The 27,911-nt window shown below is 43.4% G+C and overlaps 1 protein-coding gene across 1 annotated transcript in view; it reads right to left on the bottom strand.

Annotated features, from left to right (window-relative positions):
- The window catches only part of LOC124027296 (progesterone-induced-blocking factor 1-like), a gene marked incomplete at its 5' end in the record, with an annotated part of 47,384 nt that extends 21,466 nt beyond the window's left edge, over positions 1–25,918 (bottom strand). Inside the window, 4 exon segments of the mRNA XM_046339755.1 lie at positions 23,614–23,695; positions 23,698–23,711; positions 25,792–25,859; positions 25,861–25,918. Coding sequence (XP_046195711.1) covers positions 23,614–23,695; positions 23,698–23,711; positions 25,792–25,859; positions 25,861–25,918 — 222 coding nt within the window.
- Between the last annotated feature and the right edge of the window lie 1,993 nt (positions 25,919–27,911).

The raw sequence follows: 27,911 nt of genomic DNA, 5'->3' as shown, positions 1-27,911 counted from the left end.
CACACACAGTTATATATATTTAACCTGAGGACACACACACAGTTATATATATTTAACCTGGACACACACACAGTTATATATATTTAACCTTGACACACACATAGTTGTATATATTTAACCTGGGGACACACAGTTATATATATTTAACCTGGGGACACACACAGTTATATATATTTAACCTGGACACACACACAGTTATATATATTTAACCTGGACACACACACAGTTATATATATTTAACCTGAGGACACACACACAGTTACATATATTTAACCTGGACACACAGTTATATATATTTAACCTGGAGACACACAGTTATATATATTTAACCTGGACACACAGTTATATATATTTAACCTGGGGACATACACAGTTATATATATTTAACCTGGGGACACACACAGTTATATATATTTAACCTGGATACACACACAGTTATATATATTTAACCTGGACACACACAGTTATATATATTTAACCTGGGGTTACACACAGTTATATATACTTAACCTGGACACACACAGTTATATATATTTAACCTGGACACACACACAGTTATATATATTTAACCTGGACACACACAGTTATATATATTTAACCTGAGGACACACACACAGTTATATATATTTAACCTGGACACACACACAGTTATATATTTTTAACCTGGACACACACAGTTATATATATTTAACTTGGGGACACACAGTTATATATATTTAACCTGGACACACACAGTTATATATATTTAACCTGGACACACAGTTATATATATTTAACCTGGACACACAGTTATATATATTTAACCTGGACACACACAGTTATATATATTTAACCTGGGGACACACACAGTTATATATATTTAACCTGGACACACACAGTTATATATATTTAACCTGGACACACACAGTTATATATATTTAACCTGGACACACACACAGTTATATATATTTAACCTGGGGTCACACACAGTTATATATATTTAACCTGGACACACACAGTTATATATATTTAACCTGGACACACACACAGTTATATATTTAACCTGGACACACACACAGTTATATATATTTAACCTGGGGACACACGTCGGCGCTGCTGTGTAACTAGATGTTATGACCCCAAGCATACTTCCAATGTTGTGGCAAAAGGGCAACAAAGTCAAGGTATTGGAGTGGCCGTCACAAAGCCCTGACCTCAATCCAATAGAAAATGTGTGGGCAGAACTGAAAAGGCGTGTGCGAGCAAGGAGGCCTACAAACCTGACTCAGTTACACCAACTCTGTCAGGAGGAATGGGCCAAAATTCACCCAACCTATTGAGGGAAGCTTGTGGAAGGATACCCGAAACATTTGACCCAAGTTAAACAATTTAAAGGCAATTGCTACCAAATACTAATTGAGTGTATGTAAACTTCTGACCCACTGGGAATGTGATGAAAGAAATAAATGCTGAAATAAATAATTATCTCTACTATTATTCTGACATTTCACATTCTTAAAATAAAGTGGTGATCCTAACTGAACTAAAACAGGGATGTAAAAAAAACTAGGATTAAAATGTCAGGAATTGTGGAAAAACTGAGTTAAAACGTATTTGGCTAAGGTGTATGTATGAACTTCTGACGTCAACTGTATAAACTGTTGTTTCTCAATCAGAGCGTCAGTTTGTATTGTATTCTGTTTGAGGCTGACGCAGAGAGACTAGCTGTGGAGGGGAGTCACCAGTTTACTGTTTTACTCCTGAGTTTCTGTTGGCCGCATAGGCAAGTCCGGACAGGGCATATGGCACCTCTCACACGGGCTCACCACCACACGCTCCAGGGTTTCCGTTAGCCCACATCTAATTAGCGCTGGCAAATTGCCTGGTAGAAGAAAGAAAAATTCTAACATTTAATGATTAAGCAAGTACATGTGTTGACAGTTTGGCAAATTTCTTTCTTTAAAAAAAAAAACCATGTTATCACATTCAATTCAATTCAATTCAATTCAAGGGCTTTATTGGTATGGGAAACGTGTTAACATTGCCAAAGCAAGTGAGGTAGACAACATACAAAGTGAATATATAAAGTGAAAAACAACAAAAATTAACAGTAAACATTACACAGACTCTTCTCCAGGTTCATCTCTCTGTAGGTGATGGCTTTGTTATGGAAGGTTTGTGAATCGCTTCCTTTTAGGTGGTTGTAGAATTTAACGGCTCTTTTCTGGATTTTGATAATTAGTGGGTATCGGCCTAATTCTGCTCTGCGTGCATTATTTGGTGTTTTACGTTGTACACGGAGGATATTTTTGCAGAATTCTGCGTGCAGAGTCTCAATTTGGTGTTTGTCCCATTTTGTGAAGTATTGGTTGGTGAGCGGACCCCAGACCTCACAACCATAAAGAGCAATGGGCTCTGTGACTGATTCAAGTATTTTTAGCCAAATCCTAATTGGTATGTTGAAATTTATGTTTCTTTTGATGGCATAGAATGCCCTTCTTGCCTTGTCTCTCAGATCGTTCACAGCTTTGTGGAAGTTACCTGTGGCGCTGATGTTTAGGCCAAGGTATGTATAGTTTTTTGTGTGCTCTAGGGCAACAGTATCTAGATTGAATTTGTATTTGTGGTCCTGGTGACTGGACCTTTTTTGGAACACCATTATTTTGGTCTTACTGAGATTTACATTCAGGGCCCAGGTCTGACAGAATCTGTGCATAAGATCTAGGTGCTGCTGTAGGCCCTCCTTGGTTGGTGACAGAAGCACCAGATCATCAGCAAACAGCAGACATTTGACTTCGGATTCTAGCAGAGGGAGGCCGGGTGCTGCAGACTTTTCTAGTGCCCGCGCCAATTCGTTGATATATATGTTGAAGAGGGTGGGGCTTAAGCTGCATCATTCTACACACAATACCCCATAATGACATCACAATACCCCATAATGACATCACAATACCCCATAATGACATCACAATACCCCATAATGACATCACAATACCTTATAATGAAAAAACAAAAACAGGTTCAAGAAATATGACATTTACATAAGTATTCAGACCCTTTACTCAGTTCTTTGTTGAAGCACCTCTGCCAGTGATTACAGCCTCGGGTCTTCTTGGGTATGATGCTACAAGCTTGGCACACCTGTATTTGGGGAGTCTCTCCCATTTTTCTCTGCAGATCCTCTCAAGCTCTGTCAGGATGGATGGGGAGCGTCGCTGCACAGCTATTTTCAGGCCTCTCCAGAGATGTTCGATCAGGTTCAAGTCCGGGCTCTGGCCTGGCCACTGAGCGACATCCAGAGACTTGTCCTGAAGCCACTCCTGCGTTGTCTTGGCTGTGTGCTTAGGGTCGTTGTCCTGTTGGAAGGTGAACCTTCACCCCAGTCTGAGGTCCTGAGTGCTCTGGAGACGGTTCTCATCAAGGATCTCTCTGTTTATCTTTCCCTCAATCCTGACTAGTCTCCCGGTCCCTGCCAATGAAAAACATCCCCCTCAACCTGATGCTGCCACAACCACCATGATTCACCGTAGGGATGGTGCCAAGTTTCCTCCAGGCCTTGACGCTTGGCATTCAGGCCAAAGAGTTTAATCTTGGTTTCATAAGACCAGAGAATCTTGTTTCTCATGAACTGAGAGTCCTTTAGATGCCTTTTAGAAAACTCCAAGCGGGCTGTCATGTGCCTTTTACTGAGGAGTGGCTTCCGTCTGGCCACTTTAACATGAAGCCTAATTGGCGGAGGGCTGCAGAGATAGTCTTGGTGGATCCAAACATTAAAAATGATGGAGGCCACGGCGTTCTTCGGGACCTTTAATGCTGCAGACATTTTTTGTTACCCTTCCCCAGATCTGTGCCTCGACACAATCCTGTCTCGGAGTTCTACAGACAATCCCTTCGACCTCATGGCTTGGTTTTTGCTCTGACATGAACTGTCAACTGTGGGACCTTATATAGACAGGTGTGTTGCCTTTCCAAATCACATCCAATCCTATTGAATTTACCACAGGTGGACTCCAATAAAGTTGTAGAAACATCGCAAGGATGATCAATGGAAACAGGATGCACCTGAGCTCAATTTAGAGTCTCATAGCAAAGGGTCTGAATACTTATGAAAATAAGGTTTCTGTTTTTAGTTATTTTTAAAACATTTGCAAAAAGGTCTTAAAAACCTGTTCCCACTTCGTCAATATGGGGTATTGTGTGTAGATAGGCGGCGCGGTATCCTAGTGGTTGGAGCGTTGGACTAGTAACCGAAAGGTTGCAAGGTCGAATCCCCGAGCTGACAAGGCACACATCTGTCGTTCTGCCCCTGTTCCTAGGGCCGCCATTGTAAATTAGAATTTGTTCTTAAACTGACTTGCCTAATTAAATAAAGGTTAAAAAAAAATAAGATTTACGAGGTTAAAAAAAATTATTTAATCAATTTTAGAATTAGACTGAACAGTAAAACAAAAGGTGCAAAAATAAATCAAGGGTCTGAAAACGGAGGTGTAGAAGACTTACGGGAGCTATTAAGGTGAAGTGCCTTGCTCAAGGGCACAGTGGTAGATGTTCCACGTGGTCAGGGATTTGAACCAGTGGCATTTCTCTAGTGTTACTGTATCAATACTGGGCCATAATATCGAACTACCATAGAAGAAGTCTGTCTGTGGCATAGTGGCAAGCCTTTCTCTAGTGTTACTGTATCAATACTGGGCCATAATGTCGAACTACCATAGAAGAAGTCTGGTTGTGGCATAGTGGCAAGCCTTTCTCTAGTGTTACTGTATCAATACTGGGCCATAATGTCGAACTACCATAGAAGAAGTCTGGTTGTGGCATAGTGAAAAGGCAGGTGAAAATACAGGTGTTGGCCTGCGGGGAAGGAGAATACCTCCACTGAAAACCACATCACTGTTGATTAATGCAGGTGTTGGCCTGCGGGGAAGGAGAATACCTCCACTGAAAACCACATTACTGTTGATTAATACAGGTGCTGGCCTGCGGGGAAGGAGAATACCTCCACTGAAAACCACATTACTGTTGATTAATACAGGTGTTGGCCTGCGGGGAAGGAGAATACCTCCACTGAAAACCACATCACTGTTGATTAATAAATACACTGGAATTATTACCAAATCATATCAGTGTTTGGAGTTGGACACCACTGACATTAGAGACCCAGTATATAATGTGTTCTGTTGGGGGTTCTGGAACCACTGACATTAGAGACCCAGTATATAATGTGTTCTGTTGGGGGTTCTGGAACCACTGACATTAGAGACCCAGTATATAATGTGTTCTGTTAGAGGTTCTGGAACCACTGACATTAGAGACCCAGTATATAATGTGTTCTGTTGGGGGTTCTGGAGGACTGGAACCACTGACATTAGAGACCCAGTATATAATGTGTTCTGTTGGGGGTTCTGGAGGACTGGAACCACTGACATTAGAGACCCAGTATATAATGTGTTCTGTTGGGGGTTCTGGAAACACTGACATTAGAGACCCAGTATATAATGTGTTCTGTTGGGGGTTCTGGAACCACTGACATTAGAGACCCAGTATATAATGTGTTCTGTTGGGGGTTCTGGAACCACTGACATTAGAGACCCAGTATATAATGTGTTCTGTTGGGGGTTCTGGAACCACTGACATTAGAGACCCAGTATATAATGTGTTCTGTTGGGGGTTCTGGAGGACTGGAACCACTGGCATTAGAGACCCAGTATATAATGTGTTCTGTTAGGGGTTCTGGAACCACTGACATTAGAGACCCAGTATATAATGTGTTCTGTTGGGGGTTCTGGAGGACTGGAACCACTGACATTAGAGACCCAGTATATAATGTGTTCTGTTAGGGGTTCTGGAGGACTGGAACCACTGACATTAGAGACCCAGTATATAATGTGTTCTGTTGGGGGTTCTGGAGGACTGGAACCACTGACATTAGAGACCCAGTATATAATGTGTTCTGTTGGGGGTTCTGGAACCACTGACATTAGAGACCCAGTATATAATGTGTTCTGTTGGAGGTTCTGGAACCACTGACATTAGAGACCCAGTATATAATGTGTTCTGTTGGGGGTTCTGGAACCACTGACATTAGAGACCCAGTATATAATGTGTTCTGTTGGGGGTTCTGGAGGACTGGAACCACTGACATTAGAGACCCAGTATATAATGTGTTCTGTTGGGGGTTCTGGAGGACTGGAACCACTCTAGAGACCCAGTATATAATGTGTTCTGACTGGAACCACTGACATTAGAGACCCAGTATATAATGTGTTCTGTTGGGGGTTCTGGAACCACTGACATTAGAGACCCAGTATATAATGTGTTCTGTTGGGGGTTCTGGATGTGTTCTGTTGGGGGTTCTGGAACCACTGACATTAGAGACCCAGTATATAATGTGTTCTGTTGGGGGTTCTGGAGGACTGGAACCACTGACATTAGAGACCCAGTATATAATGTGTTCTGTTGGGGGTTCTGGAACCACTGACATTAGAGACCCAGTATATAATGTGTTCTGTTGGGGGTTCTGGAACCACTGACATTAGAGACCCAGTATATAATGTGTTCTGTTGGGGGTTCTGGAACCACTGACATTAGAGACCCAGTATATAATGTGTTCTGTTGGGGGTTCTGGAGGACTGGAACCACTGACACTAGAGACCCAGTATATAATGGGTTCTGTTAGGGGTTCTGGAGGACTGGAACCACTGACACTAGAGACCCGGTATATAATGGGTTCTGTTAGGGGTTCTGGAGGACTGGAACCACTGACACTAGAGACCCGGTATATAATGGGTTCTGTTAGAGGTTCTGGAGGACTGGAACCACTGACACTAGAGACCCGGTATGGTGACAGCATGTACAGAATTGTATTGACACCATAGATATCAAACATGTCCTTATCTTTCCTTATCCCAGAATAGTGGTATGTCGTACATCGTGTGATTGGGGGGGCTGGGCTGCTGGAGCAGCATCTGTCGTTGTTGGCCCCACAACAAGTGCCTTCTGCCTGGGTGAATGGGAGCCGTGAGGGGGGTGGTTGAAGGGACTGGGAGCTCCATGCCCCCAGCAGAACAACAGAGGACGGCCAGCTGCTGTACAGGACCTACAGGAATGTGCGGAGGAATGTGTGGCACGCAGCCCTGGGACTCGCTCAGTGACAGTCCTACATCCCTCTGAGATCACTACTGCTCTGCTGGGAGGAGGACTCGGGAAACCAGGCCTGAGATACAGTAGCCGGGACCTAAATACTCCCATTAGGATCTACAACAACCAGGGAGAAATATGTTACTGATCTACACGGGGGGGGGGTAGACGTCCATAGTTACCGTGACACCCATCACACTGACCATTACTGTTACCTTGACGTCCATAGTTACCGTGACACCCATCACACTGACCATTACTGTTACCGTGACGTCCATAGTTACCGTGGCACCCATCACACTGACCATTACTGTTACCGTGACGTCCATAGTTACCGTGGCACCCATCACACTGACCATTACTGTTACCGTGACGTCCATAGTTACCGTGACACCCATCACACTGACCATTACTGTTACCATAGTTACCGTGACACCCATCACACTGACCATTACTGTTACCGTGACGTCCATAGTTACCGTGACACCCATCACACTGACCATTACTGTTACCGTGACGTCCATAGTTACCGTGACACCCATCACATTGGCCATTACTGTTACCGTGACGTCCATAGTTACCGTGACACCCATCACATTGACCATTACTGTTACCGTGACACCCATCCTTATCAACGTCTATCAACGGGCAGCTTGACATGTAGAGAAGACAGAATGTATATATCATTATTCGTGGGTCACTATGTGGACACATGATGTCAACAGGAAGAGGACCATTGTACGAGGAGCTCCCCCAGGAAGAGGACCGTTGTACGAGGAGCTCCCCCAGGAAGAGGACCGTTGTACGAGGAGCTCCCCCAGGAAGAGGACCGTTGTACGAGGAGCTCCCCCAGGAAGAGGACCGTTGTACGAGGAGCTCCCCCAGGAAGAGGACCGTTGTACGAGGAGCTCCCCCGGGAAGAGGACCGTTGTACGAGGAGATCCCCCAGGAAGAGGACCGTTGTACGAGGACCTCCCCCAGGAAGAGGACCGTTGTACGAGGACCTCCCCCGGGCTACAAGGATGAAATGTGACTGGAGCAGTTTCAGGAGACCTCTGAACACTGTCACCACCGATAAATCCACTGCTCTTAAACGCAAGTAAAACTAAACCGATCACTGCCCGCACCTGCTCGCCCATCCAGCATCACCACTCTGGATGGTTCTGACTTAGAATATGTGGACAACTACAAATACCTAGGTGTCTGGCTAGACTGTAAACTCTCCTTCAGACTCATATTAAACATCTCCAATCCAAAATAAAATCTAGAATCGGCTTCCTATTTCTCAACAAAGCATCCTTCACTCATGCTGCCAAACATAGCCTCGTACAACTGACCATCCTACCGATCCTTGACTTCGGTGATGTCATCTATAAAATAGCCTCCAACACTCTACTCAACAAACTGGATGCAGTCTATCACCGTGCCTTCCGTTTTGTCACCAAAGCCCCATACACTACCCACCATTGCGACCTGTACTCTCTCGTTGGTTGGCCCTCGCATCATACTCGTTGCCAAACCCACTGGCTACAGGTTATCTACAAGTTTCTGCTAGGTAAAGCCCCGCCTTATCTCAGCTCACTGGTCACCATAGCAGCACCCACTCGTAGCACACGCTCCAGCAGGTATATCTCACGGGTCACCCCCAAAGCCAATTCCTCCTTTGCTCTCCTTCCAGTTCTCTGCTGCCAATGACTGGAACGAACTGCAAAAATCACTGGAGCTGGAGACTCTTATCTCCCTCACTAGCTTTAAGCACCAACTGTCAGAGCAGCTCACAGATTACTGCACCTGTACATAGCCCATCTATAATTTAGCCCAAACAACTACCTCTTTCCCGACTGTATTTATTTATTTATTTTGCTCCTTTGCACCCCATTATTTTTTATCTCTACTTTGCACATTCTTCCACTGCAAAACTATCATTCCAGTGTTTTACTTGCTATATTGTATTTACTTTGCCACCATGGCCTTTTTTTGCCTTTACCTCCCTTATCTCACCTCATTTGCTCACATTGTATATAGACTTGTTTCTACTGTATTATTGACTGTATGTTTGTTTTACTCCATGTGTAACTCTGTGTCGTTGTATCTGTCGACCTGCTTTGCTTTATCTTGGCCAGGTCGCAATTGTAAATGAGAACTTGTTCTCAACTGGCCTACCTGGTTAAATAAAGGTGAAATATATATATATTTTTTTTTTAAGTACTGGGACATTACACTGGAGAAACCATCAAACATCATCTATATATTTTAGAGACCTCTAAAGTACTGGGATATTACACTGGAGAAACCATCAAACAACATCTATATATTGTAGAGACCTCTAAAGTACTGGAGAAACCTTCAAACAACATCTATATATTGTAGAGACCTCTAAAGTACTGGAGAAACCTTCAAACAACATCTATATATTGTAGAGACCTCTAAAGTACTGGAGAAACCTTCAAACAACATCTATATATTGCAGAGACCTCTAAAGTACTGGAGAAACCATCAAACAACATCTATATATTGTAGAGACCTCTAAAGTACTGGAGAAACCTTCAAACAACATCTATATATTGTAGAGACCTCTAAAGTACTGGAGAAACCTTCAAACAACATCTATATATTGTAGAGACCTCTAAAGTACTGGAGAAACCATCAAACATCATCTATATATTGTAGAGACCTCTAAAGTACTGAAGAAACCATCAAACAACATCTATATATTGTAGAGACCTCTAAAGTACTGGGATATTACACTGGAGAAACCATCAAACATCATCTATATATTGTAGAGACCTCTAAAGTACTGGAGAAACCATCAAACAACATCTATATATTGTAGAGACCTCTAAAGTACTGGAGAAACCATCAAACATCATCTATATATTGTAGAGACCTCTAAAGTACTGGGATATTACACTGGAGAAACCATCAAACAACATCTATATATTGTAGAGACCTCTAAAGTACTGGGATATTACACTGGAGAAACCATCAAACAACATCTATATATTGTAGAGACCTCTAAAGTACTGGGATATTACACTGGAGAAACCATCAAACAACATCTATATATTGTAGAGACCTCTAAAGTACTGGAGAAACCTTCAAACAACATCTATATATTGTAGAGACCTCTAAAGTACTGGAGAAACCTTCAAACAACATCTATATATTGTAGAGACCTCTAAAGTACTGGAGAAACCATCAAACAACATCTATATATTGTAGAGACCTCTAAAGTACTGGAGAAACCATCAAACAACATCTATATATTGTAGAGACCTCTAAAGTACTGGGATATTACACTGGAGAAACCATCAAACAACATCTATATATTGTAGAGACCTCTAAAGTACTGGAGAAACCATCAAACAACATCTATATATTGTAGAGACCTCTAAAGTACTGGGATATTACACTGGAGAAACCATCAAACAACATCTATATATTGCAGAGACCTCTAAAGTACTGGAGAAACCATCAAACAACATCTATATATTGCAGAGACCTCTAAAGTACTGGGATATTACACTGGAGAAACCATCAAACAGCATCTATATATTGTAGAGACCTCTAAAGTACTGGGATATTACACTGGAGAAACCATCAAACAGCATCTATATATTGTAGAGACCTCTAAAGTACTGGAGAAACCATCAAACAACATCTATATATTGCAGAGACCTCTAAAGTACTGGAGAAACCATCAAACAACATCTATATATTGTAGAGACCTCTAAAGCACTGGAGAAACCATCAAACAACATCTATATATTGTAGAGACCTCTAAAGTACTGGGATATTACACTGGAGAAACCTTCAAACAACATCTATATATTGCAGAGACCTCTAAAGCACTGGAGAAACCATCAAACAACATCTATATATTGTAGAGACCTCTAAAGTACTGGATAAACCTTCAAACAACATCTATATATTGTAGAGACCTCTAAAGTACTGGAGAAACCTTCAAACAACATCTATATATTGTAGAGACCTCTAAAGTACTGGAGAAACCTTCAAACAACATCTATATATTGCAGGCCTGACCCTGTCAAAGACACACTGACAGCTTAGGGTTAAAAACATCTTAAAACAAACTGTGCCAAAACCCAAAGATGTTACCGAACATTGTGAAACTAACTTCCTCGTAAATCATAAATGTTATTCACCTTCAAGCTGTAGCTAAACGTTTGTTCATAGCGAAGCTGTGACGCCAGTTGACGCCTGACTGACTGTACTTCCATATGAACACCCTTTAATTAAACATCATTAACCACTCAGTCAGTCAGTCAGTCAGCCAGCCAGCCAGTCAACCAGTCAGTCACTTAGTCAGTCAACCAGCCAGTCAGTCAGTCTGTCAGTCAACCAGTCAGTCAGTCAGTCAACCAGCCAGTCAGTCAGTCACCCAGTCAGTCAGTCAACCAGCCAGTCAGTCAGTCAGTCAACCAGTCAGTCAGTCAGTCAGTCAACCAGCCAGTCAGTCAGTCAGCCAGTCAGTCAACCAGCCAGTCAGTCAGCCAGTCAGTCAGTCAGCCAGTGAGAGAAAGCACAACACAACCAGGTGTTCTCCCCAACATGTAAAGGTCAAGCTGATAATCATGATGTCTAGTCAGTCAGTCAACCAGTCAGTCAGCCAGTCAGTCAGTCAGCCAGTCAGAGAAAGCACAACACAACCAGGTGTTCTCCCCAACATGTAAAGGTCAAGCTGATAATCATGATGTCTAGTCAGTCAGTCAACCAGTCAGTCAGCCAGTCAGTCAGCCAGCCAGTCAGAGAAAGCACAACACAACCAGGTGTTCTCCCCAACATGTAAAGGTCAAGCTGATAACCATGAGACAGACATCTCAGTGGAATCCAGTTAGACGAGTTATTACGTACATAATGATACACCTTTGAAGTGCTACCAAATTATGTCCTCTAGGAAGGAACAAACATGTTAACAGGGTATCATCAAAGTAGCTTTAGTAACGTATACTAACCTGAACTACAATATAACCTAATATAAATATAAACTCTGTACCGGTACTGCCTGTATATAGTCTGGCTATTGTTATTTTCCTGCTGCCATAATTATTTGTTACTTGGATTTCTTACTCGTATTCATATTTTTGAAACAGCATTTGTTGGTTAAGGACTTGTAAGTTAGCATTTCACTGTAAGGTCTACCTACACCTGTTGTATTCAGCATTTCACTGTAAGGTCTACCTACACCTGTTGTATTCAGCATTTCACTGTGAGGTCTACTACCTGTTGTATTCAGCATTTCACTGTAAGGTCTACCTACACCTGTTGTATTCAACATTTCACTGTGAGGTCTACTACACCTGTTGTATTCAGCATTTCACTGTGAGGTCTACTACACCTGTTGTATTCAACATTTCACTGTGAGGTCTACTACACCTGTTGTATTCAACATTTCACTGTAAGGTCTACCTACACCTGTTGTATTCAGCATTTCACTGTAAGGTCTACCTACACCTGTTGTATTCAGCATTTCACTGTAAGGTCTACCTACACCTGTTGTATTCAGCATTTCACTGTAAGGTCTACCTACACCTGTTGTATTCAGCATTTCACTGTAAGGTCTACTACACCTGTTGTATTCAGCATTTCACTGTAAGGTCTACTACACCTATTGTATTCAGCATTTCACTGTAAGGTCAACCTACACCTGTTGTATTCAGCATTTCACTGTAAGGTCTACCTACACCTGTTGTATTCAGCATTTCACTGTGAGGTCTACTACACCTGTTGTATTCAGCATTTCACTGTGAGGTCTACCTACACCTGTTGTATTCAGCATTTCACTGTAAGGTCTACTACACCTGTTGTATTCAGCATTTCACTGTAAGGTCTACCTACACCTGTTGTATTCAGCATTTCACTGTAAGGTCTACCTACACCTGTTGTATTCAGCATTTCACTGTGAGGTCTACTACACCTGTTGTATTCAGCATTTCACTGTGAGGTCTACCTACACCTGTTGTATTCAGCATTTCACTGTAAGGTCTACTACACCTGTTGTATTCAGCATTTCACTGTAAGGTCTACCTACACCTGTTGTATTCAGCATTTCACTGTGAGGTCTACTACACCTGTTGTATTCAGCATTTCACTGTAAGGTCTACTACACCTGTTGTATTCAGCATTTCACTGTGAGGTCTACCTACACCTGTTGTATTCAGCATTTCACTGTAAGGTCTACTACACCTGTTGTATTCAGCATTTCACTGTAAGGTCTACCTACACCTGTTGTATTCAGCATTTCACTGTGAGGTCTACTACACCTGTTGTATTCAGCATTTCACTGTAAGGTCTACTACACCTGTTGTATTCAGCATTTCACTGTAAGGTCTACCTACACCTGTTGTATTCAGCATTTCACTGTGAGGTCTACTACACCTGTTGTATTCAGCATTTCACTGTAAGGTCTACCTACACCTGTTGTATTCGGGAGCATTTGACAAATACATTTTGATTTTGATTTAAAAGCAACGTTAAAAAGTGTTGGTCTCATGTTTCATGATCTGAAATAAAAGATCACAGAAATGTACCATACGCACAAAAAGCTTAATTCTCTCAAAATGTTTCGCACAAATTTGTTTACATCCCTGTCAGTGAGCATTTCTCTTTTTGCCAAGATAATCCATCCACCTGACAGGTGTAGCATGTCAAGACGCTGATTAAAACAGCATGATCGTTACACAGGTGCGCCTTGTGCTGGGGGACAGTAAAAAGGCCGCTTTAAAATGTGCAGTTGTCGTCACACAACACAACGCCCACAGATGACAGTGGTTTTGAGGTGCACTGAGCATGCTGAAGGCAGGAATGTTCACCAGAGCTGTTGCCAGAGGATTTCGTGTTAATTTCTTTACCACAAGCTGCCGCCAACGTAATTTTAGAGGAATTTGGAAGTAACGTCAAACCGGCCTCACAACTGCAGACCACGTGAACGGCTTGGTGTGGGCGAGCAGTTTGCTGACGACAACGTTGTGAAACAGAGCGCCCGTGGTGGCGGTGGGGTTATGGTGACGGGCAGGCATGAGCTACGGACAACGTTGTGAAACAGAGCGCCCCGTGGTGGCGGTGGGGTTATGGTGACGGGCAGGCATGAGCTACGGACAACGTTGTCTCTTACTGTTCTAGTAGCTGGTAGTATCTGGCCTGTGTCTCTGTCTTACTGTTCTAGTAGCTGGTAGTATCTGGTCTCTCTCTTACTGTTCTAGTAGCTGGTAGTATCTGGTCTCTCTCTTACTGTTCTAGTAGCTGGTAGTATCTGGTCTCTCTCTCTCTTACTGTTCTAGTAGCTGGTAGTATCTGGTCTCTCTCTTACTGTTCTAGTAGCTGGTAGTATCTGGCCTCTCTCTCTCTTACTGTTCTAGTAGCTGGTAGTATCTGGTCTCTCTTTTACTGTTCTAGTAGCTGGTAGTATCTGGTCTTCTCTGGTAGTATCTCTCTTTTACTGTTCTAGTAGCTGGTAGTATCTGGCCTGTGTCTCTTACTGTTCTAGTAGCTGGTAGTATCTGGTCTCTCTCTCTTACTGTTCTAGTAGCTGGTAGTATCTGGTCTCTCTCTTACTGTTCTAGTAGCTGGTAGTATCTGGTCTCTCTCTTACTGTTCTAGTAGCTGGTAGTATCTGGTCTCTCTCTCTCTTACTGTTCTAGTAGCTGGTAGTATCTGGTCTCTCTCTCTCTTACTGTTCTAGTAGCTGGTAGTATCTGGTCTCTCTCTCTTACTGTTCTAGTAGCTGGTAGTATCTGGCCTCTCTCTCTTACTGTTCTAGTAGCTGGTAGTATCTGGTCTCTCTCTCTCTTACTGTTCTAGTAGCTGGTAGTATCTGGTCTCTCTCTTACTGTTCTAGTAGCTGGTAGTATCTGGTCTCTCTCTTACTGTTCTAGTAGCTGGTAGTATCTGGTCTCTCTCTTACTGTTCTAGTAGCTGGTAGTATCTGGCCTGTGTCTCTTACTGTTCTAGTAGCTGGTAGTATCTGGTCTCTCTCTCTTACTGTTCTAGTAGCTGGTAGTATCTGGTCTCTCTCTCTCTTACTGTTCTAGTAGCTGGTAGTATCTGGTCTCTCTCTCTCTTACTGTTCTAGTAGCTGGTAGTATCTGGTCTCTCTCTCTCTCTTACTGTTCTAGTAGCTGGTAGTATCTGGTCTCTCTCTTACTGTTCTAGTAGCTGGTAGTATCTGGTCTCTCTCTTACTGTTCTAGTAGCTGGTAGTATCTGGCCTGTGTCTCTTACTGTTCTAGTAGCTGGTAGTATCTGGTCTCTCTCTCTCTCTTACTGTTCTAGTAGCTGGTAGTATCTGGTCTCTCTCTCTCTCTTACTGTCCTAGTAGCTGGTAGTATCTGGTCTCTCTCTTACTGTTCTAGTAGCTGGTAGTATCTGGTCTCTCTCTTACTGTTCTAGTAGCTGGTAGTATCTGGTCTCTCTCTCTCTTACTGTTCTAGTAGCTGGTAGTATCTGGTCTCTCTCTTACTGTTCTAGTAGCTGGTAGTGTCTGGTCTCTCTCTCTCTTACTGTTCTAGTAGCTGGTAGTATCTGGTCTCTCTCTCTCTTACTGTTCTAGTAGCTGGTAGTATCTGGTCTCTCTCTCTCTTACTGTTCTAGTAGCTGGTAGTATCTGGTCTCTCTCTCTCTTACTGTTCTAGTAGCTGGTAGTATCTGGTCTCTCTCTCTCTTACTGTTCTAGTAGCTGGTAGTATCTGGTCTCTCTCTTACTGTTCTAGTAGCTGGTAGTATCTGGTCTCTCTCTCTTACTGTTCTAGTAGCTGGTAGTATCTGGTCTCTCTCTTACTGTTCTAGTAGCTGGTAGTATCTGGTCTCTCTCTTACTGTTCTAGTAGCTGGTAGTATCTGGTCTCTCTCTCTCTTACTGTTCTAGTAGCTGGTAGTATCTGGTCTCTCTCTCTCTCTTACTGTTCTAGTAGCTGGTAGTATCTGGCCTGTGTCTCTTACTGTTCTAGTAGCTGGTAGTATCTGGCCTGTGTCTCTTACTGTTCTAGTAGCTGGTAGTATCTGGCCTCTTTCTTACTGTTCTAGTAGCTGGTAGTATCTGGTCTCTCTCTCTCTTACTGTTCTAGTAGCTGGTAGTATCTGGCCTCTTTCTTACTGTTCTAGTAGCTGGTAGTATCTGGTCTCTCTCTCTCTCTTACTGTCCTAGTAGCTGGTAGTATCTGGTCTCTCTCTTACTGTTCTAGTAGCTGGTAGTATCTGGTCTCTCTCTCTCTTACTGTTCTAGTAGCTGGTAGTATCTGGTCTCTCTCTCTCTTACTGTTCTAGTAGCTGGTAGTATCTGGTCTCTCTCTCTCTCTTACTGTTCTAGTAGCTGGTAGTATCTGGTCTCTCTCTTACTGTTCTAGTAGCTGGTAGTATCTGGTCTCTCTCTCTTACTGTTCTAGTAGCTGGTAGTATCTGGTCTCTCTCTTACTGTTCTAGTAGCTGGTAGTATCTGGTCTCTCTCTTACTGTTCTAGTAGCTGGTAGTATCTGGTCTCTCTCTCTCTTACTGTTCTAGTAGCTGGTAGTATCTGGTCTCTCTCTCTCTCTTACTGTTCTAGTAGCTGGTAGTATCTGGCCTGTGTCTCTTACTGTTCTAGTAGCTGGTAGTATCTGGCCTGTGTCTCTTACTGTTCTAGTAGCTGGTAGTATCTGGCCTCTTTCTTACTGTTCTAGTAGCTGGTAGTATCTGGTCTCTCTCTCTCTCTTACTGTTCTAGTAGCTGGTAGTATCTGGCCTCTTTCTTACTGTTCTAGTAGCTGGTAGTATCTGGTCTCTCTCTCTCTCTTACTGTCCTAGTAGCTGGTAGTATCTGGTCTCTCTCTTACTGTTCTAGTAGCTGGTAGTATCTGGTCTCTCTCTCTTACTGTTCTAGTAGCTGGTAGTATCTGGTCTCTCTCTCTCTTACTGTTCTAGTAGCTGGTAGTATCTGGTCTCTCTCTCTCTTACTGTTCTAGTAGCTGGTAGTATCTGGTCTCTCTCTCTCTCTTACTGTTCTAGTAGCTGGTAGTATCTGGTCTCTCTCTCTCTCTTACTGTTCTAGTAGCTGGTAGTATCTGGCCTCTCTCTCTTACTGTTCTAGTAGCTGGTAGTATCTACCTACACCTGTTCTCTCTCTCTTACTGTTCTAGTAGCTGGTAGTATCTGGTCTCTCTCTCTTACTGTTCTAGTAGCTGGTAGTATCTGGCCTCTCTCTCTCTTACTGTTCTAGTAGCTGGTAGTATCTGGTCTCTCTCTCTCTTACTGTTCTAGTAGCTGGTAGTATCTGGTCTCTCTCTCTCTTACTGTTCTAGTAGCTGGTAGTATCTGGTCTCTCTCTCTCTTACTGTTCTAGTAGCTGGTAGTATCTGGTCTCTCTCTCTCTTACTGTTCTAGTAGCTGGTAGTATCTGGTCTCTCTCTTACTGTTCTAGTAGCTGGTAGTATCTGGTCCTCTCTCTCTTACTGTTCTAGTAGCTGGTAGTATCTGGCCTGTGTCTCTCTTACTGTTCTAGTAGCTGGTAGTATCTGGTCTCTCTCTCTTACTGTTCTAGTAGCTGGTAGTATCTGGCCTCTCTCTCTCTTACTGTTCTAGTAGCTGGTAGTATCTGGTCTCTCTCTCTCTTACTGTTCTAGTAGCTGGTAGTATCTGGCCTGTGTCTCTTACTGTTCTAGTAGCTGGTAGTATCTGGTCTCTCTCTCTCTTACTGTTCTAGTAGCTGGTAGTATCTGGTCTCTCTCTTACTGTTCTAGTAGCTGGTAGTATCTGGTCTCTCTCTCTCTTACTGTTCTAGTAGCTGGTAGTATCTGGTCTCTCTCTCTCTCTTACTGTTCTAGTAGCTGGTAGTATCTGGCCTCTCTCTCTCTTACTGTTCTAGTAGCTGGTAGTATCTGGCCTCTCTCTCTTACTGTTCTAGTAGCTGGTAGTATCTGGTCTCTCTCTCTCTCTCTTACTGTTCTAGTAGCTGGTAGTATCTGGTCTCTCTCTCTCTCTTACTGTTCTAGTAGCTGGTAGTATCTGGTCTCTCTCTCTCTCTTACTGTTCTAGTAGCTGGTAGTATCTGGTCTCTCTCTCTCTTACTGTTCTAGTAGCTGGTAGTATCTGGTCTCTCTCTTACTGTTCTAGTAGCTGGTAGTATCTGGCCTCTCTCTCTTACTGTTCTAGTAGCTGGTAGTATCTGTTCTCTCTCTCTTACTGTTCTAGTAGCTGGTAGTATCTGGTCTCTCTCTCTCTTACTGTTCTAGTAGCTGGTAGTATCTGGTCTCTCTCTTACTGTTCTAGTAGCTGGTAGTATCTGGTCTCTCTCTCTCTTACTGTTCTAGTAGCTGGTAGTATCTGGTCTCTCTCTCTCTCTTACTGTTCTAGTAGCTGGTAGTATTTGGTCTCTCTCTTACTGTTCTAGTAGCTGGTAGTATCTGGCCTCTCTCTCTTACTGTTCTAGTAGCTGGTAGTATCTGGTCTCTCTCTCTCTTACTGTTCTAGTAGCTGGTAGTATCTGGCCCTCCTCTCTCTCTTACTGTTCTAGTAGCTGGTAGTATCTGGTCTCTCTCTTACTGTTCTAGTAGCTGGTAGTATCTGGTCTCTCTCTCTCTTACTGTTCTAGTAGCTGGTAGTATCTGGTCTCTCTCTCTTACTGTTCTAGTAGCTGGTAGTATCTGGGCTCTCTCTCTCTTACTGTTCTAGTAGCTGGTAGTATCTGGTCTCTCTCTCTCTCTTACTGTTCTAGTAGCTGGTAGTATCTGGTCTCTCTCTTACTGTTCTAGTAGCTGGTAGTATCTGGTCTCTCTCTTACTGTTCTAGTAGCTGGTAGTATCTGGTCTCTCTCTCTTACTGTTCTAGTAGCTGGTAGTATCTGGTCTCTCTCTCTCTCTTACTGTTCTAGTAGCTGGTAGTATCTGGCCTGTGTCTCTTACTGTTCTAGTAGCTGGTAGTATCTGGCCTGTGTCTCTTACTGTTCTAGTAGCTGGTAGTATCTGGCCTCTTTCTTACTGTTCTAGTAGCTGGTAGTATCTGGTCTCTCTCTCTCTTACTGTTCTAGTAGCTGGTAGTATCTGGCCTCTTTCTTACTGTTCTAGTAGCTGGTAGTATCTGGTCTCTCTCTCTTACTGTTCTAGTAGCTGGTAGTATCTGGTCTCTCTCTCTCTCTTACTGTTCTAGTAGCTGGTAGTATCTGGTCTCTCTCTCTTACTGTTCTAGTAGCTGGTAGTATCTGGCCTCTCTCTCTTACTGTTCTAGTAGCTGGTAGTATCTACCTACACCTGTTCTCTCTCTTACTGTTCTAGTAGCTGGTAGTATCTGGCCTCTCTCTCTCTTACTGTTCTAGTAGCTGGTAGTATCTGGTCTCTCTCTCTCTTACTGTTCTAGTAGCTGGTAGTATCTGGTCTCTCTCTCTTACTGTTCTAGTAGCTGGTAGTATCTGGCCTCTCTCTCTCTTACTGTTCTAGTAGCTGGTAGTATCTGGTCTCTCTCTCTTACTGTTCTAGTAGCTGGTAGTATCTGGCCTGTGTCTCTTACTGTTCTAGTAGCTGGTAGTATCTGGTCTCTCTCTCTTACTGTTCTAGTAGCTGGTAGTATCTGGTCTCTCTCTTACTGTTCTAGTAGCTGGTAGTATCTGGTCTCTCTCTCTCTTACTGTTCTAGTAGCTGGTAGTATCTGGTCTCTCTCTCTCTTACTGTTCTAGTAGCTGGTAGTATCTGGCCTCTCTCTCTCTTACTGTTCTAGTAGCTGGTAGTATCTGGTCTCTCTCTTACTGTTCTAGTAGCTGGTAGTATCTGGTCTCTCTCTCTCTCTCTTACTGTTCTAGTAGCTGGTAGTATCTGGTCTCTCTCTCTCTTACTGTTCTGGTAGCTGGTAGTATCTGGTCTCTCTCTCTCTCTTACTGTTCTAGTAGCTGGTAGTATCTGGTCTCTCTCTCTCTCTTACTGTTCTAGTAGCTGGTAGTATCTGGTCTCTCTCTCTCTTACTGTTCTAGTAGCTGGTAGTATCTGGTCTCTCTCTCTTACTGTTCTAGTAGCTGTAGTATCTACCTACACCTGGTCTCTCTCTTACTGTTCTAGTAGCTGGTAGTATCTGGTCTCTCTCTCTCTTACTGTTCTAGTAGCTGGTAGTATCTGGCCTCTTTCTTACTGTTCTAGTAGCTGGTAGTATCTGGTCTCTCTCTCTCTTACTGTTCTAGTAGCTGGTAGTATTTGGTCTCTCTCTTACTGTTCTAGTAGCTGGTAGTATCTGGCTCTCTCTCTCTTACTGTTCTAGTAGCTGGTAGTATCTGGTCTCTCTCTCTCTTACTGTTCTAGTAGCTGGTAGTATCTGGTCTCTCTCTCTCTTACTGTTCTAGTAGCTGGTAGTATCTGGTCTCTCTCTTACTGTTCTAGTAGCTGGTAGTATCTGGTCTCTCTCTCTTACTGTTCTAGTAGCTGGTAGTATCTGGTCTCTCTCTCTTACTGTTCTAGTAGCTGGTAGTATCTGGTCTCTCTCTCTTACTGTTCTAGTAGCTGGTAGTATCTGGTCTCTCTCTTACTGTTCTAGTAGCTGGTAGTATCTGGTCTCTCTCTTACTGTTCTAGTAGCTGGTAGTATCTGGTCTCTCTCTCTCTTACTGTTCTAGTAGCTGGTAGTATCTGGCCTCTCTCTCTTACTGTTCTAGTAGCTGGTAGTATCTGGTCTCTCTCTCTCTTACTGTTCTAGTAGCTGGTAGTATCTGGTCTCTCTCTCTCTTACTGTTCTAGTAGCTGGTAGTATCTGGCCTCTCTCTCTCTTACTGTTCTAGTAGCTGGTAGTATCTGGTCTCTCTCTCTCTTACTGTTCTAGTAGCTGGTAGTATCTGGTCTCTCTCTCTCTTACTGTTCTAGTAGCTGGTAGTATCTGGCCTCTTTCTTACTGTTCTAGTAGCTGGTAGTATCTGGTCTCTCTCTCTCTTACTGTTCTAGTAGCTGGTAGTATCTGGTCTCTCTCTCTTACTGTTCTAGTAGCTGGTAGTATCTGGTCTCTCTTACTGTTCTAGTAGCTGGTAGTATCTGGTCTCTCTCTCTCTTACTGTTCTAGTAGCTGGTAGTATCTGGTCTCTCTCTTACTGTTCTAGTAGCTGGTAGTATCTGGTCTCTCTCTTACTGTTCTAGTAGCTGGTAGTATCTGGTCTCTCTCTCTCTCTTACTGTTCTAGTAGCTGGTAGTATCTGGTCTCTCTCTCTCTCTTACTGTTCTAGTAGCTGGTAGTATCTGGTCTCTCTCTTACTGTTCTAGTAGCTGGTAGTATCTGGTCTCTCTCTCTCTCTTACTGTTCTAGTAGCTGGTAGTATCTGGTCTCTCTCTCTCTTACTGTTCTAGTAGCTGGTAGTATCTGGTCTCTCTCTCTCTTACTGTTCTAGTAGCTGGTAGTATCTGGTCTCTCTCTCTCTTACTGTTCTAGTAGCTGGTAGTATCTGGTCTCTCTCTCTCTCTTACTGTTCTAGTAGCTGGTAGTATCTGGCCTCTCTCTCTTACTGTTCTAGTAGCTGGTAGTATCTGGCTCTCTCTCTTACTGTTCTAGTAGCTGGTAGTATCTGGTCTCTCTCTCTCTCTCTTACTGTTCTAGTAGCTGGTAGTATCTGGTCTCTCTCTCTCTCTCTTACTGTTCTAGTAGCTGGTAGTATCTGGTCTCTCTCTCTTACTGTTCTAGTAGCTGGTAGTATCTGGTCTCTCTCTCTCTCTTACTGTTCTAGTAGCTGGTAGTATCTGGCCTCTCTCTCTCTTACTGTTCTAGTAGCTGGTAGTATCTGGCCTCTCTCTCTTACTGTTCTAGTAGCTGGTAGTATCTACGTACACCTGTTCTCTCTCTCTTACTGTTCTAGTAGCTGGTAGTATCTGGTCTCTCTCTCTCTTACTGTTCTAGTAGCTGGTAGTATCTGGCCTCTCTCTCTCTTACTGTTCTAGTAGCTGGTAGTATCTGGTCTCTCTCTTACTGTTCTAGTAGCTGGTAGTATCTGGCCTCTTTCTTACTGTTCTAGTAGCTGGTAGTATCTGGTCTCTCTCTTACTGTTCTAGTAGCTGGTAGTATCTGGCCTCTTTCTTACTGTTCTAGTAGCTGGTAGTATCTGGTCTCTCTCTCTCTCTTACTGTTCTAGTAGCTGGTAGTATCTGGCCTCTCTCTCTCTCTTACTGTTCTAGTAGCTGGTAGTATCTGGCCTGTGTCTCTTACTGTTCTAGTAGCTGGTAGTATCTGGTCTCTCTCTCTCTTACTGTTCTAGTAGCTGGTAGTATCTGGTCTCTCTCTCTCTCTTACTGTTCTAGTAGCTGGTAGTATCTGGTCTCTCTCTCTTACTGTTCTAGTAGCTGGTAGTATCTGGGCTCTCTCTCTCTTACTGTTCTAGTAGCTGGTAGTATCTGGTCTCTCTCTCTTACTGTTCTAGTAGCTGGTAGTATCTGGTCTCTCTCTCTCTTACTGTTCTAGTAGCTGGTAGTATCTGGTCTCTCTCTTACTGTTCTAGTAGCTGGTAGTATCTGGTCTCTCTCTCTTACTGTTCTAGTAGGTGGTAGTATCTGGTCTCTCTCTCTCTTACTGTTCTAGTAGCTGGTAGTATCTGGCCTCTCTCTCTTACTGTTCTAGTAGCTGGTAGTATCTGGTCTCTCTCTCTCTTACTGTTCTAGTAGCTGGTAGTATCTGGTCTCTCTCTCTCTTACTGTTCTAGTAGCTGGTAGTATCTGGCCTCTCTCTCTCTTACTGTTCTAGTAGCTGGTAGTATCTGGTCTCTCTCTCTCTTACTGTTCTAGTAGCTGGTAGTATCTGGTCTCTCTCTCTCTTACTGTTCTAGTAGCTGGTAGTATCTGGCCTCTTTCTTACTGTTCTAGTAGCTGGTAGTATCTGGTCTCTCTCTCTCTTACTGTTCTAGTAGCTGGTAGTATCTGGTCTCTCTCTCTTACTGTTCTAGTAGCTGGTAGTATCTGGTCTCTCTCTCTCTTACTGTTCTAGTAGCTGGTAGTATCTGGCTCTCTCTCTCTTACTGTTCTAGTAGCTGGTAGTATCTGGTCTCTCTCTTACTGTTCTAGTAGCTGGTAGTATCTGGTCTCTCTCTTACTGTTCTAGTAGCTGGTAGTATCTGGCCTCTCTCTCTTACTGTTCTAGTAGCTGGTAGTATCTGGTCTCTCTCTCTTACTGTTCTAGTAGCTGGTAGTATCTGGCCTGTGTCTCTTACTGTTCTAGTAGCTGGTAGTATCTGGCCTGTGTCTCTTACTGTTCTAGTAGCTGGTAGTATCTGGTCTCTCTCTCTCTTACTGTTCTATTAGCTGGTAGTATCTGGTCTCTCTCTCTCTCTTACTGTTCTATTAGCTGGTAGTATCTGGCCTGTGTCTCTTACTGTTCTAGTAGCTGGTAGTATCTGGTCTCTCTCTCTTACTGTTCTAGTAGCTGGTAGTATCTGGCCTGTGTCTCTTACTGTTCTAGTAGCTGGTAGTATCTGGCCTGTGTCTCTTACTGTTCTAGTAGCTGGTAGTATCTGGCCTGTGTCTCTTACTGTTCTAGTAGCTGGTAGTATCTGGCCTGTGTCTCTTACTGTTCTAGTAGCTGGTCATATCTGGCCTGTGTCTCTCTCTCTGCCGTCGTCGCTCTGTCCTTCTCCAGCACTGCGTTGTCCGCGTCTCACGGAGGTTCCTAGAGGACAGACAGAAGCAGTAAGAATTAAAACAGAATTAATAAACAATCAACTTTATGTAAAAAAATATATAATTTTAAAGTCTCCCAATCAAACTGGCTCAAATGACACCTATGGGTCCTAGTCAAAAGTAGTGCACTATCGAATAGGGTGCATAGCGCGCTACTTTCAACAAGGGCACTAAATAGGGAATAAGGTGCATTTTTAAGGGCACCGATTCACACAATTTGTTGAATTTCTGAATACATGGTCTGAGTAAAGTACAGTACTGTATTCAGAACACAGTGAAAGAGTTCCCTCTAGTGGACACGGGCGGCATCTCTATCATCTCACCTGTTCTCTCTCTACATGGTCTGAGTAAAGTACAGTACTGTATTCAGAACACAGTGAAAGAGTTCCCTCTAGTGGACACGGGCGGCATCTCTATCATCTCACCTGTTCTCTCTCTGGTACATCTCTATCATCTCACCTGTTCTCTCTCTGGTACATCTCTATCATCTCACCTGTTCTCTCTCTACATGGTCTGAGTAATGTACAGTACTGTATTCAGAACACAGTGAAAGAGTTCATCTCTATAATCTCACCTGTTCTCTCTCTGCTTCATCTCTATAATCTCACCTGTTCTCTCTCTCTCTCTCTCTCTCTCTCTCTCTCTCTCTGGTACATCTCTATCATCTCACCTGTTCTCTCTCTGGTACATCTCTATCATCTCACCTGTTCTCTCTCTACATGGTCTGAGTAAAGTACAGTACTGTATTCAGAACACAGTGAAAGAGTTCCTCTAGTGGACACGGGCGGCATCTCTATCATCTCACCTGTTCTCTCTCTGGTACATCTCTATCATCTCACCTGTTCTCTCTCTGGTACATCTCTATCATCTCACCTGTTCTCTCTCTGGTACATCTCTATCATCTCACCTGTTCTCTCTCTGGTACATCTCTATCATCTCACCTGTTCTCTCTCTGGTACATCTCTATCATCTCACCTGTTCTCTCTCTGGTACATCTCTATCATCTCACCTGTTCTCTCTCTGGTACATCTCTATCATCTCACCTGTTCTCTCTCTCTCTGGTACATCTCTATAATCTCACCTGTTCTCTCTCTCTCTCTCTCTCTCTCTCTCTGGTTCATCTCTATAATCTCACCTGTTCTCTCTCTCTCTCTCTCTCTGGTTCATCTCTATAATCTCACCTGTTCTCTCTCTCTCTGGCACATCTCTATAATCTCACCTGTTCTCTCTCTCTCTGGTTAATCTCTATAATCTCACCTGTTCTCTCTCTCTCTGGTACATCTCTATAATCTCACCTGTTCTCTCTCTCTCTGGCACATCTCTATAATCTCACCTGTTCTCTCTCTCTCTGGTACATCTCTATAATCTCACCTGTTCTCTCTCTCTCTGGTACATCTCTATCATCTCACCTGTTCTCTCTCTCTCTCTCTCTCTGGTATATCTCTATAATCTCACCTGTTCTCTCTCTCTCTGGTTCATCTCTATAATCTCACCTGTTCTCTCTCTCTCTCTGGTACATCTCTATAATCTATAATCTCACCTGTTCTCTCTCTCTCTCTCTCTCTGGTTCATCTCTATAATCTCACCTGTTCTCTCTCTCTCTGGTACATCTCTATAATCTCACCTGTGTCTCTCTCTCTGGTACATCTCTATAATCTCACCTGTTCTCTCTCTCTCTCTCTGGTACATCTCTATAATCTCACCTGTTCTCTCTCTCTCTCTCTGGTACATCTCTATAATCTCACCTGTTCTCTCTCTGGTACATCTCTATAATCTCACCTGTTCTCTCTCTCTCTCTGGTACATCTCTATAATCTCACCTGTTCTCTCTCTGGTACATCTCTATAATCTCACCTGTTCTCTCTCTCTCTGGTTCATCTCTATAATCTCACCTGTTCTCTCTCTCTCTCTCTCTCTCTCTGGTACATCTCTATAATCTCACCTGTTCTCTCTCTCTCTGGTACATCTCTATAATCTCACCCGTTCTCTCTCTCTCTCTGGTACATCTCTATAATCTCACCTGTTCTCTCTCTCTCTCTCTCTCTCTCTGGTACATCTCTATAATCTCACCTGTTCTCTCTCTCGTACATCTCCTTTGAGGTCCTCTGCAGGCTATCGATCTCCTGGCTGGTCTTCAGGCAGAATGTTCTCCAGTTCCTCAGCAAGTTTATTCTCGTACTCTGTCTTGTAGTGGTCTCTGTGGAAAAAACATTATATTATACCTGATTGTAGCCATCCTTTGCCTTGATGACAGCTTTGCACACTCTTGGCATTCTCTCAACCAGCTTAATGAGGTAATCACCTGGAATGCATTTCAATTAACAGGTGTGCTTTGTTAAATTGTGGAATTTATATAATTTCTTTCCTTCTTCATGCTTTTGAGCCAATCAGTTGTGTTGTGACAAGATAGGGGTGGTATACAGAAGATAGCCCTATTTGGTAAAAGACCAAGTCCATATTATGGCAAGAACAGCTCAAATAAGCAGAGAGAAACGACAGTCCATCATTACTTTAAGACATGAAGGTCAATCAATATGGAACATTTCAAGAACTTTGACAGTTTCTTCAAGTGCAGCCGCAAAAACCAAGCCCTGTGATGAAACTGGCTCTCATGAGGACCACCGCAGCAATGGAAGACCCAGAGTTCCCTCTGCTGCTGAGGATAAGTTCATTAGAGTTCCCTCTGCGGCAGAGGATAAGTTAATTAGAGTTACCAGCCTCAGAAATGGCAGCCCAAATAAATGCTTCACTGTTCAGAGGAGACTGCGTGAATCAGACCTTCATGGTCGAATTGCTGCAAATAAGCCACTACTAAAAGACACCGATAAGAAGAAGAGACTTGCTTGGACCAAGAAACACGAGCAATGGACATTAGACCGGAGGAAACATGTCCTTCGGTCTGAGAGTCCAAATATGAGATTTTGGTTCCAACCGCCGTGTCTTCGTGAGATGCAGAGTAGTTGAACAAATGATCTCTGCATGTGTGGTTCCCACCGTGAAGCATGGAGGAGGAGGTGTTATGGTGCTTTGCTGGTGACAATGTCAGTGGTTTATTTAGAATTCAAGGCATATTTAACCAGCATGGCTACTACAGCATTCTGCAACAATACACCATCCCATCTGGTTTGGGCTTAGTGGGACTATCATTTGTTTTTCAACAGGACAATGACCCAACACACCTCCAGGCTGTGTAAGGGCTATTTGACCAAGAAGGAGAGTGATGGAGTGCTGCATCAGATGACCTGGCCTCCACAATCCCCCGGCCTCAACCCAAGTGAGATGGTTTGGGATGAGTTGGACCTCAGAGTGAAATAAAAGCAGCGAACAAGTGCTCAGCATATGTGGGGACTCCTTCAAGACTGTTGGAAAAGCATTCCAGGTGAAGTTGGTTGAGAGAATGCCAAGAGTGTGCAAAGCTGTCATCAAAGAAAAGGGTGGCTACGTGGAAGAAACTAATGTTTTGTTTAACACTATTTTGGTTACTACATGATTCCATATGTGTTATTTCATAGTTTTGATGTCTTCACTATTATTATATAATGTAGAAAATAGCAAAAATAAAGAAAAACCCTTGAATGAATTAGGCGGAGTACTGATATAGAAGGGTTAGGGAGGAGTACTGACCCAGAAGGGTTAGGGAGGAGTACTGACCTAGAAGGGTTAGGGAGGGGTACTGACCTAGGGGGTTAGGGAGGGGTACTGACCTTGGAGGGCGGGGAGGGTACTGACCCAGAAGGGGGAGGAGTACTGACCCAGAAGGGGGTTAGGGAGGAGTACTGACCCAGAAGGGTTAGGGAGGGTACTGATATAGAAGGGTTAGGGAGGGGTACTGACCCAGAAGGGTTAGGGAGGGTACTGATATAGAAGGGTTGGGGAGGGGTACTGACCCAGAAGGGTTAGGGAGGGGTACTGACCCAGAAGGGTTGGGAGGGGTACAGAAGGGTTAGGGTTAGGGAGGTACTGATATAGAAGGGTTAGGGAGGGGTACTGATATAGAAGGGTTGGGGAGGGGTACTGATATAGAAGGGTTAGGGAGGGGTACTGACCCAGAAGGGTTAGGGAGGGGTACTGATATAGAAGGGTTAGGGAGGGGTACTGACCCAGAAGGGTTAGGGAGGGGTACTGATATAGAAGGGTTAGGGAGGGGTACTGATATAGAAGGGTTAGGGAGGGGTACTGATATAGAAGGG

Source organism: Oncorhynchus gorbuscha, unplaced genomic scaffold (assembly GCF_021184085.1).
Source record: "Oncorhynchus gorbuscha isolate QuinsamMale2020 ecotype Even-year unplaced genomic scaffold, OgorEven_v1.0 Un_scaffold_3074, whole genome shotgun sequence".
NCBI lineage: Eukaryota > Metazoa > Chordata > Actinopteri > Salmoniformes > Salmonidae > Oncorhynchus > Oncorhynchus gorbuscha.
Note: the sequence above shows the minus strand (reverse complement) of the source record. Positions and strands in the feature narration are given on the sequence as shown.